The sequence below is a fragment of the Aristolochia californica genome, unplaced genomic scaffold (genome assembly GCF_029961685.1).
Source record: "Aristolochia californica isolate CCGP_79_NKW_82.1479 unplaced genomic scaffold, dmAriCali1.0.hap1 SCAF_7, whole genome shotgun sequence".
In the NCBI taxonomy this organism is placed as follows: Eukaryota; Viridiplantae; Streptophyta; class Magnoliopsida; order Piperales; family Aristolochiaceae; genus Aristolochia; species Aristolochia californica.
In genome coordinates, this window is record NW_027182268.1 from 41205142 (window position 1) to 41217441 (window position 12300).

At 38.4% G+C, this 12300-nt stretch overlaps 1 protein-coding gene across 1 annotated transcript; it reads right to left on the minus strand.

Moving 5' to 3' along the window:
• Positions 1-37: 37 nt before the first annotated feature.
• Positions 38-10562, minus strand: LOC137936432 (ATP synthase subunit gamma, mitochondrial-like). Its single transcript, XM_068781095.1, has 9 exons — positions 10384-10562; positions 8939-8982; positions 8649-8801; positions 1525-1638; positions 1310-1437; positions 1030-1152; positions 812-931; positions 532-653; positions 38-406 (listed from the first exon to the last, which is right to left on the minus strand). The coding sequence occupies exons 1-9, from the start codon at positions 10476-10478 to the stop codon at positions 337-339; spliced, it is 969 nt and encodes a 322-aa protein (XP_068637196.1). The 5' UTR covers positions 10479-10562; the 3' UTR covers positions 38-336.
• Between the last annotated feature and the right edge of the window lie 1738 nt (positions 10563-12300).

The window sequence follows — 12300 nt, forward strand, 5'->3', positions numbered from 1 at the left end:
TTTTAAGTAGTTAACCGACAAAGTGATCTTGAAACGATTTCCAAACACGGTCCCTGTGGCCCAGATGCCTCTCTTTACTTTCGAACTTACATCTAGCATACAATCTGAAACACGCAGAGAATAACTCACAACTTTAAAAGTCCGACATGAAAAGGAAGGGGGAAGCATTGGCTTCCCAAAATTTCACTGTGATGGTAACAGGAATAATTATTACCACCCCAACAAAAAAAAAAAAAAAAAGGAGATTAAAGGAACAAAGATCACCACTGATAACGGAAGGTATCTTTTTGCAACCAATTTATTTTGGCAGAAGTGAGATAAAACGTTGTTGCAAATTTAGCCTGTGAGGGCCGAAGCACCAGAAATGATCTCAATAAGCTCCGTAGTGATTGATGCTTGACGGGTTCTGCACAGGATATAAGTGCATTAGTCCCAGAGTAAATGAAGAAAATTAGCTTTCCAACAGCAAGATCTTCTCACTAGCCAGAAGGGGAAGGAGAGAGAGAAAGAGAGAGAGAGAGGCAGAGAGACCTGTTATAAGTAAGGGTGAGGCGATCAAGCATTTCACCAGCATTTCTGCTGGAACTATCCATGGCAGACATCCTAGCCCCCTGCTCACTGCACGCATTCTCCAGGACAGCATTAAATAATACCTGCAGTGAAGAGCACTCACTCTTTGGTTTTACAAATTTTAGATGCTTAGAAAACCTATGGTTACAGTTGAACAGGAAGAAAAATGACAGCAAAAGACACAATGCTCATTAAGGCCAAAGCCATGACTATTGAAGCTAACAAAACATTCAGTACTTACACAACTGAACTGGAACTCGGCAAGATTCTGAAGCACCTCAGACTTTGTCTCACCCCCTTCTATCTCATAAGAATCCAGATCACCTAGCTTTCCTCCTGCTTCAGATTCTCTCTCCATTATCTGAATCCATCCAATGCAAACCGAGTTTAAAAAATAATTTCTCTATAATTTTCTGAAGCTAACATAACTTCTAAGAAAACATGAAGGGAAAAGCACACCTCCGGAGAAAGCACAGTCGACACAGTCGGCATAAATGCGACTACAGAATGGAATTTGTTAAAAACTATCCTCAAGGCATCAAATTCAACATTCTTCAATATGTCATCAGCAAGGACAGATACCTGAAAGAAAAAGAACCACATGCTTCAGTAGTCAAATAGGTGAAACTACAGAAGACTAGCTTTCTTGGGGTCATATTTTATTTTATTTTGAAATGTTGCTGATGGGGTCATATTTTATAGTACATGTGATATAGCAAGATATAGGAAGTACACTTACTTGAGTATAATTCAAAGGATTTTTCTGCAACTCAGCCACAGAAAGCTCAATATTCTTCTTAGAGTCACGAAGAAGCTGAACCTTGCCCTTTTCTCCCACAACAACATACTTTGTTTCCTTCTCTGGGCCTGGTGGCACACAACAGGACATAAAGAATAAGAGAAAACATTTATTTCAGCAATTTCAAAAGGAACAGCATCTCCCACGTGTTGTACCAGAACAGAGTCTGTGAAGAGCCTTGCTGATCTTGACAGATGTAGAGTTGATCCCACCACACAGACCTTTGTCAGAAGAAATTGTGACAATCACATTTTTCTTGACATCAATGCCTGACATAGAATCAGCAAAAAAAAAAAAAGACAAAGAAAGAAAGATGAGCTTAATTTCACCAGTTTTAAACTTTTACAAAACATCCCCAATACATCCATCAACGTAAAGGTGTTATACAATTTCATCACAACCAACCAGCAGATTAGGCGCCATTTTATATGATCTGTTTTTTTTCAAATTCAGCTTATGATATCCGATGCTTAACAAATTCAACTGCCAAGTTATAGAATAAATAAAAAAGATTAAAGAAATACCAAAAAAAAGTTGTTGACTTGCCAACAAGACATCAACTGTGCTCCAGACCAATCTTGTTAACATTGAAGCAGTTGATACAGCATTCAAGAAATTCATTCAATAAAGCATACTACTCAAAACCTAAAGGAGCAATAACACCATTGTTTCATCAAATTCCATTTTCCCTCATCGGGAAAAGAAAGTAGGATCCAATCCAGCCGGAGAATTCGGCATCACCAATAAAGCTAGATATTGAAGCAATACACAATGTCATGCATGGAAAAGGATGCACAAGAATGGGTTATTAGAAAATTACACATCCACTTTTTAGGGTTTTACCACCATATAGTTGAGACCAAAGGGGGAAATAAGATAAAATGCTTTACTCTGCAATTATTAACATCGTCTCATGATTCATACATTATATACAATGAACTTTTCTGAGAACGACATTACATTTGATACTAAAATTCTTGCTCATTGAAAAGTGTCATCAAATACCATTTTTGATAATTTATTGTGAAAAACAACAATGATATTCAAGTGTCTGGTTTGATGTTGTCATGTCACTAGTTAGAATCCAAATACCGGAACAAAATGGTAATTTATACGAGCGGATAACTTGCAGGAAAGATGTTATCCACTTTTTTGAATGTGGTGAAAAACCTTCATACCTAGACCATCTCACTTTGTTGTTCCACAGGAACACTTACCAATAGGTACTATCATCATTGGATGGAAGAACCAACACACAATGACCATGAATACCATTAGTCATCAGAATGATACTGTCATTGAGCATTATACAAGTTAAGGTTTACAGAGACGGTCGCTTGCTGATGAGACGTCCTCATAGTGGTTGCCAGAGAAGCTGTTGTTGGGAACTATTTAGGTTTTTTCTCAGATTCATGCCAAACTCCAAGTGACAAATCAAAAAACAAAAGAACGTGAATTAAACTTTTATCTCAATAGACCTATTGGAATCACTGAATATGAGGTATTGAGGTCAAATCTCGGGAGTGACTGCAGCATTTGGACATGTATTCATAATGCTATAAATAATTAATAATAATAAATAAAAATGCTAATGGAAGAATTTGAAAGTTTCCCAAGATAATGGGATACAAAACATACAAGGACTTATATAGCCACTAACTCAAAATATCAACATCTACATCTCCTTTTAAATAAATCCCAGCATTTTGCTACAGAAAATGCATCCAGGCAATAATTCCATAGATAACTTAATCCAGCCAACAATTAAGAAGAATCACTAAGGGCATGTTGGGACTTGAGATCACAACTAAGAGGATGGTCAATAAAGCAGAATGCCTACATCCTACACAAATGATATCTTCTCCTGGGACATTACCACCGAAAGAAGGATATTAAGGATTATTCAGTAACTGGTTCCAACAAATTTACTCAAAAAAAAAAAAAAAAAAAAAAAAAAAAAATTCCTACATATTACAATTGATGGCTTTCAAAATTTTCTAAAGAAATCGTGATTCCTCTATTTATAGGTTAAGCAAGGCCATAGCAGCTTACAGTTAATCTCCTTCAACAGGAGAAATTTATGATCATTTTTTTTCTTGATAAAGATGTATTATATTAACAAGAGAAAAATTATGAAGGAAGAGAGAGCAAATCCCTAACAACAAGAGATTGAAGGGATGTTCCCTGCTTGGCAAGCACATCTGTTGTCAAATTTGCAGATCTCGGAATGTGAGACCAAATACAAGAAAATAGTGAGGTAATATCTAAGATCTCCTGAAAGATGTCCCAATGCCGCCATGGCGGAAGGGAAGCACGTTGGCACCATCCAATGACCACTTTGGAGTCCCCTTCAATGTGAATTGGACCACTGCAGTTGTCTCTGAACACGCGGAGCCCATTAAGAAGGCCATATAGCTCTGCCGACGTTGAATCAGAGATGCCTAACGGACCAGCATAAGAGAAACACTGATTGCCAGATGGATCCGAAATCACACCCCCAAAGCCAGCGATCCACGGATTGCCAAGAGAAAAGCCATCAAAATTCAACTTTAGGTAACCAACCTCCGAGGGAGTCCACTTCTTCATTACTTGAACCTTGGTCCCAAAGTGCATCCTTGCCAAATTGCTCCAGTTATCACGAATGGAGGTGCCCTTGAAAGAGCAAAAGGACTTCTTAGTCAGAAGCCATGTGGGGATTTGCCCCGTCACTCTTTCTACTACTCTTACCTCAGATTCACTTTTAGCATCGAAACATCTTTAGTTACGTTCATTCCAAAGCCCCCACGGCACGAAACTAGCACAGGCGGAGATCATCAGTTTACCGAGACCAGGAAAGGGATAGCCAATGATTGACTTGCTAAAACAGATCAGATCAACAGATATACAGAATTGCAACCCCAACTTGCATAGGACGGAGGTCCACACATTCCATGAGAACTGGCACTGGAGCAGAGTATGGTTGGTGGATTTGGCCTCAGTGTTGCAAAAAGGACATAGCGGGTCTATAGATGGGTAGCCCCTTCTTCTAAGCCCATCTGCCGTGAGAATCTTACTTTGGCAAACACTCCATATGAAGAATTTTATCTTTGGAGGAGCACAGAGACGCCAAACGAAGTAGATATCATGCTCCCTTTGCGTCGAATCCCGACCATTAATGTATCTGTATGCGGATGAAACTGAAAAAATTTCGCTTTTGTCTGGCCACCAAATGAGCTTGTCTGTATCGGAAAACCTCATTCTGACGGAATTCAAAGAATCCAATAAACAACTTGCTTCCAAGGCCACCGTATCAGAAAGACCTCTTCGAGGATGTAGGCTCAGACCACCCCCCTCAAAGGCATCGGCTACTGAAATCTCCCTTTGTGTGGAGAGAAGGAATAGATTCCTAAAAGAGTTCCGCAAAGGTTCCTACCCTGTCCACCAATCATCCCAGAATTTAAGAGATCTTCTGCTAACAACAAAGAATCTACAGGCTGAGGAAAATCCCTGAAGAAGCAAGTAAAGAGATCTCCATATTGAGGATAGCCCTCTCCGATTTCCTCAGGACATCCACCATGAAGAATTACAACCCAGCTTGGCATGAACTATATCCTTCCAAAGGTTAGAAGAATTTGTGTTAAACTTCCATATCCATTTAAGGAGCAAAGCTTTGTTCATTCCCTTTGATTTTCGAATCCCCAATCCACCCAATCTCTTAGGCAGACATACTTCATCCCATCTGACCAAGTGGTATTTAAAAGAATCACTTGATCCCCTCCAGAGAAACTTTCTTTTCATTTTATCCATGGCTTTGCATACAGAAGAGGGGCAAGGTATAAAGGATAAAGCATAGTTTGGGATGCCTGCAATACAAGACTTACGGAGGATTAGTCTGCCCGCCTTGCTGAGGAGGCACCCCTTCCAGGTTGCTAACCGAGACTCAATCTTTTCGAACCACCGGGTTCCATAAACTTTGGGAAATACGCCCATGGAAGAGGGGAGGCCAAGATACGTTGCTGGAAGAGTAATCGTTGAGCAACCAAATAAATTTCCATCTTCGCAAGAATCTCTGGGCCCACATTAAATCCTATGAGAGAGATTTTCCCCCAATTAACTTTCTGCCCAGATGCTATTTCAAAAAGCCCCAATACTGCTTTGATCCTCCTTGCACTATCCATATCTCTGATTCCAAAAATAATAGTATCATCTGCATACTGTAGTATCGGAATATTAAAAGCCTGTTGGGGGCTAGTGGGGGGGAGCCATCCAAGATCAACCGCCGAATAGAACATAGCAGAGAGGAATTCTGCTACTATGTTGAATAAGAGCGGAGAGAGAGGGTCACCTTGTCTGATCCCCCTAGTTCCACATACCGAACCATTGAGGATCAGAGAGTAGGATGCCGAGCCCACACAACTTCTGATCCAAAATCACCATTTTTCTCCAAAGCCCATTTTTTCCATTGTCTCATCAAGCAAGATCCAGTTAACTCTGTCAAAAGCTTTTTCAAGATCAAGCTTAAAGGCGATTCTCGGGTCCTAGTTACGCCTGAAGTGGTCCATAAGCTCGAGCATTGCCATTGTGGAGTCTACAATTTCTCTCCCCTTAAGGAAAACGCCTTGCCCTTTGTGGATGAGGATGGGGAGCAATACCTTTAAACGGTGGGCCAGGATTCTCGCAATAATTTTGTATGCACTTGTAACAAGACTAATAGGGCGAAAATCCTCTGGTTTTTCAACACTTGCTTTCTTTGGAACCAAAGAGATAAACAATGCACCAATGTTGCGGAAGGTGATGCCATTTCTGAAGAAACCATGGATCATAGCAATGATATCTTCCTTGAGGCGAGACCAGAATTTTTTCAAAAAATCTCCATTAAAACCATCAAGGCCAGGGGCCCCATCGCTCTCCATGCCCAAGACGGCCCACTCAATTTCGTCCGAAGAGAAAGGAGATTATATTAGTGAGGTGGTTGTTAGAGACGAGAGAATCTAATGTGTTTAAACTTCGGCCTATTGGGGCACTCCTCCGAATATAAATCTGTAAAAAACTTAATCAACTCATTAGTAATTGAGGTCCGACACGACGTTACCTCATTATTAATGCATAATGAAATAATTCAATTGGATCTCCTCTTTGCCGAGGTGACAGCATGGAAAAATTTAGTATTCGCATCTCCCTCCTTTAGCCATTTAAATCTGGCTCTTTGTTTCCACCAAATCTTCTCTTCGTGCAGGATAATATTGAGATTATAATTTAAAGAATCTCGGAACGAAAACTCATCAGAAGTTAAGTACCTTTGTTCCTCCACCAAGTCCAGAGCCGCTATCTGAGAAAGGAGGGAGGCCTTCACGGCAACTAAAGAGGCATGACGACTAGTGGCCCACTCCTTAATTTTTCCTACCACAATCAGTGATATATACACTGAATATTTCACAAGATTCTCTGCAATTGTCTGTAACTTGTTGTCTAGACCATGTTGAGCTAGCAACATGAATCATCCTCATCCATTCTCCTCTATCATTTGGTAGCAACATTGCCAGGTTGGCCTTCTCCAAGTTTCACCTCATCACTCAAAAATCAGACACCCATCCAGCAAGAAAAAATGTTTCCAAAACCTCAAATATCAACTACGAATAAGACTTTCTTTTGCTTCTGAAGGTTCACACTATAGGTATTCCAAAAATTTCTTCAACCATTTATAAAATAAAACTTGTTCTTCAATCTGTCTCATTGTTATCCACATGAACCTCAAGAGATAAGATTTTTTGGTTATTTTGTTGCAGGTCAATTGTAATCTCACGGAGTAATAACAAATATTTAAAATCAATGCAAACTGCCTGCTATATCCCTAAATCATACCTTATTACATATTTCAAGGGAAAAGAAACCAAAAAAAAGATCCATATCATTTACCTAGTTGATTAAAAAAAATGAGATGGGAAATGTTCCAATTGTTACTGGCAGTGACACGAGCGAGAACAAAAGGACAAGTATCATTTACATAAAAACGTCCAAAAAAAGGAATTGGGATTTCTGAAGTATTTTTTGGGTATAGAAGATGTGCAATCCTGATTTGATACAATCCCATCCCAATGAAAGTATGTTCTTGATTTGTTGAAGGAAATGAGGATGTTGGATGTAGACCAATTGACACTCCAATGGAACACAATGTCAGGATAATGGGGCAAATAAAGACAAATATTTAATGACCCGGACAGGTTTCCAAGGCTAGTGGAAAAGTTAATAAATTTGACAATCACTACCATATATTGCATTTCCAGTTAGTGTCATAAGTCAATACATACACTAACTGTGTGAATCTCACTAGATGACTTGAGAAAGAATTTTGATGTTTTCGAATAAACCTCAGAGGAAGAATTGTTATACAAGTCTAATGGTCATGTACATATAGAAGGCATTGCATATGCAAACTAGTAGGATCACCAAATGATAGGAAATCTATGTCTGAGTTTCACCCTTGTTGGTGGCAATCTGGGTACAAGACAGAGCAAAAAACAACATGTGATAACAAAATCAAGTGCAGAAGCAAAATATACGGCAATGACACATGTGGTCTATGAAATGACTTGGTTAAGTCCACATTTTAAGAATAGAGGTTGCCAGTTGAAGGGCCGATGAAACTTTATTATGACAACCAAGCAATATTCACATTGCCAATGACCAAATTTTTCAAAACAAACATTGAAGAAGATTGTCAATTCCTAAGAGATAAGGAACAAAATCACACTATTCTATGCAACATATTTCAACAAAACAACAACCTGCAAATATCTTCACCACGGCTTGTAATAAAAAAAATCGCAATCATTTTGTGGCAAGTTGTGAGTTACATCTATTTCAAAAAAAGTTGTGAGGTACATGCTTCAGCTTGACAGAGAGTGTTTGAATATGTAAAAGAGTCTAGTGAAATTAGGATATTTAAAGAGTTTTATTGTAATTGAGAGCCCTGGTAGGAAACATCTTATTGAAAGCTAAGTTATAAGTAATGAGATTTGGAGATGAGAAGCAAGCTCTCTCGCTCTCCCACTTTCTCTCTTTCACACAGTCACTTCGTTTTCGCATTCACATTTCTCATATTTTCTCTTTTCTTTACAACTTGAGGCTCTAGAATTCATCACAGTTAAACAACTATAAGTCATTGGACAAGTGGAAATCGTTGATCTTCAGCTATACTGAAAAGGACTCTGAACGCAACCAAGCATCTGGTGTCTGACGAGATAATGAACTAAAACTTAAAAAGAAAAGTAGTGGAAAACAAGAAAAGAAGCAAGCCTACTCGGGGCATCTCCAAGAAGAGCAATAAATGGCTGCCATACGCCACGTGAATTTTCAGCCTTTGTTTGAATTGCTCGTAGTTTTGAGGCTGCAACCATCTTCATTGCTTTAGTAATCTTTTGAATGCTCTTAACACTCTTCATGCGATTCCTGACTGCAGGATGAAAAATTAAAATAATCAGAAAACAGGAATTTCTATGCTCAAACAATTGAAAAAGAAACAGCCATTTAAACCTTAAAAATGAATGATAAAAATCTCTTCTAAATGTCAATAAATGGGTTGGTACTTACCAACTTGGGTTGATATTGTGCGTGCGCCTTGAGGGCTCAATTCACTGTGCATCAAAAGAAAACTTAGGGTTTTAAAACAGAATCACAGAAATCATACAATCAAAAAAGACAGTGAAAACTAATAAAGACCAGTTTATCTGCTTTCCCTTCATCAATAACAAATATGAGGAAAAAAAAAAGGTTGATGAGAAGCAGTAGCATGAGCCTAGTGGTGTCAAACAAGATAATTCACTGGAAAACTCTATGCAATCAAGACTATAAAGATGTAGTGCTTAAAGTATCACTACGTCCGGCCAATTTAATCAACCAAAGAATCCAAAACTATGTGAGACTGATGAAAAACAGTAGAAAGTTAAATGATTGTATTGCTTTGGGTCCTTATATGAAAGTAGTACATTGACAAAGCGGCGTTCAGCTCTTCATTCTTTTTTTTTATTGATAAAGATGTATTTATATTCACAAGAGAAATTACAAAAAAGGAGGAAGCAGATCCCTGACAACATGCGATTCAGCTCTTCATTCTTCACACATAAAATAAAACAGAATCCTTGGTAAAAAGAAAAAAAGAAAAACTAGACAATCAAGCTATAAATACTTAATGGCTCTTTAACGTGCTACATACTGAAAAGGATCCTATAGCTCATGTAAACAGTTGAAGTGCTCACATTTTGGGACTTTAGATTTCTTCAATGATCTAATGACAACTCCATCACAAAAGAATGTGATTTGATTCAAAGGTGATTCATTTCCTTTCAATAGTTATTTAGATGGAGAGTTCACATTGAGCATCAAATTCCAACAGTTTATTAGAAAATAAAAATGACAGAAGAAGAAAAAGAAAACGCAGAGAAAGAAGAAGAAGAAGAAGAAGAAGAAATTTAAATGTCAATGTCACTTTATGCTATATCGGAAGTAAACTGTAACATAGTATACCATGCTTCTTCAATTTTACCCCATAAATGGAATAAAATATCTTGAACTTGGAAACAGAAACAACAGGTCATTCCCATGAAATTTGAGAATAGTTATGGCAGAGTCCCAAAAGAAGCAAAGACAAGGAGGTTGGCGTCTCAGTTTTCCTGGAATTCGATCTTCTAATGGTTTGTACCGAGAGATCCGGATGCAAGTTCTGGCCTAAGCAGCAGTCTAATTCCTTTACCAGATCAAAATGCCAGTAAAGTATTAGCCATCGCATACTATCACTCAGCCAAATGCTTCCGATACAATGAACATTCAGATAGAATTTAGAATGAAACAAACATTAACCAATTATCTAGGTTGTATAAATGAATCATACGGGAGAGAGAAATTGGGAACATGATGAACAGACATATCTCTTTTTCATCCGATCAATCGAAAATAAAATGCCTACTTAACACTTGAAAATATAATATAAAACGGGCGAAAAAAACAGTGTACGCAGATGCGAGGGACGATGATCTTACTCATAGAGAATTGCAGGTCGAGCGCCCGTAATCGAGTTAGTAGAGAGAAGAGGTACCAGGCGCCTTCCTTCCCGTCTCAGAGTAGCCATCGCCATTGCCGATCCGAGCAGCAGAAACCCTAGTAATTGTCTTTGGGGATGGGGAAAATAACAACGCTGTCAAACGTATTTGTTATTTGTTTCTTCTTTTTCTCCTCGGAGGCAACACAGGCGACTACATGAATAAATTGGAAACGAGTCGACCGAGTTGACACCGAGCGAACGGGCTCGGATTCGATTCGTGTATGCTGGACCTCGGCTCCACTTCGAACTCGAGCACGAGTTACCGGAGCGGGTAACGGAAATGTACCTAGTTGCCGCCGCTGAGATCTGAAAATAACTGCTTTTTATTATACTTTTAAATGTTCCGACCTGGACTCTGGAACCGACTCGGGTTCTTCGCCGGATCGCCCCAGTTGGATCTAGACTCGGTTACATTCGACCCTGACTCAGGGGTGAGTCAAAGGAGACTCACTCAAAGAAACTGAAGGAGAGTTTAACCCGCTGATCCGACCATTGCTATACTAAATCAAGGTCAATCCGACAGAGTGGCCAATCGAAAAAATATTTTGATCATAAATTTTTTAGCTAAACCTGATTGGAGTTGAATTGCTCAGTGCCACTTTGTTCTGTGATGGTTATGGGTGGGACTAAGGCAAACCATTTGAGCATAGCTCCAAAAAAAATCTCAATTTAGGTTAATTCTTCTTTAAACTCGGCTTGAACTCAAACTTGAAATAAAGTTTGTTAAGTATAAAAAACCAAACTCGAGATTTTCCAAGTTTGGCTTGTTAACTCATAAGCGAATTCATTATCAAAGATTTTTTTATGAAAATATCTTTACTCTAATTGCTTTCATCAATTTTTTCTTTACTTGTTGTTAGTTCTCTTATTTACCTCACACCTCAAAGACGATCGATTATTCAATTTTTTTGGGTATTTTAGCATCTAATATTACTGTTTGTTAATGGAATAAACACTATTAATAGAAGTGTTTGATATTTCTTTTAGGTTTATTAAGCTGGTTATTATACATTATAATGCTTCATTATAAAGTCTTGGACTCTTTTGTGATACTTTGTAATTCAATAGTACCCAAGTCATCACAAGATTCTCATTTATTTATTATTATTATTATTTTTTAATTCTAACTGTCAGTTGGAGCTCGAACCCAACTCGAACTTGGTTCAAAATGGGTTAAAATTTTTGGGTCAAGCGAGCTCGAGACTTAGTTTAAATTCGAAGTATTCAAATCAAGCCAAACTCAAATATATGCAGTTTGGTTTTGCTAGATGCCACCCTATCGACGGTCACATGAGATTTAATTAACAGTGGGATTACTTTAACTGAAATGAATGTTGTCCGTTCGCATTTTGCACTTCTCGCCTCTACAGCAATCTTTTAAACCTTGATAGTACTGCAAATTTAAAATAACGCCCGCCTGACTAGTAGAAGCTGTTGCAATGCCGATCACTACCTCAAGTTCAGATGAATCACATTTCACCGACAGGCCTTTTGCAATTTTCTTCGGTAAGCATTTTTAGTCTACACGGTTCCATTTGTCGAGCTATTTTTCGTCTTCGGCTAGAAGTTTCGTCTCAACCGTCCATGGTTCTGTTTTAATCGAACAAGAAAGTATCGTCTACAGTCAGATTGGCTGGTTTGGAAGCTCGACATATTACTACCCAGAAAAGAAAAAAAAAAAAGAAGTTTACAGATATCGAGATTCAATTCTGGAAGGATTCACGAATTTCATGCTTTTGGTGCGCACTAATGGTGTCTGGCTGTAAGCTATCCGGATTGTATCGTCAGAGCTTACTGCTACTGCGTCGCAGTTTCTTAGTGAACTGGCGATCAGTATGATTGCATGATTTTCGGA

Bases quoted from the DNA above. Each gene is read 5' to 3' on its own strand.
- LOC137936432 (XM_068781095.1), bottom strand. From the start codon at position 10,478: ATGGCGATGGCTACTCTGAGACGGGAAGGAAGGCGCCTGGTACCTCTT. The intron at 8,802-8,938 runs GTAAGTACCAAC...TTCATCCTGCAG, and splicing joins CACAATATCAACCCAAGTTG to TCAGGAATCGCATGAAGAGT. The intron at 654-811 runs GTAAGTACTGAA...TCTTCACTGCAG, and splicing joins CCGAGTTCCAGTTCAGTTGT to GTATTATTTAATGCTGTCCT.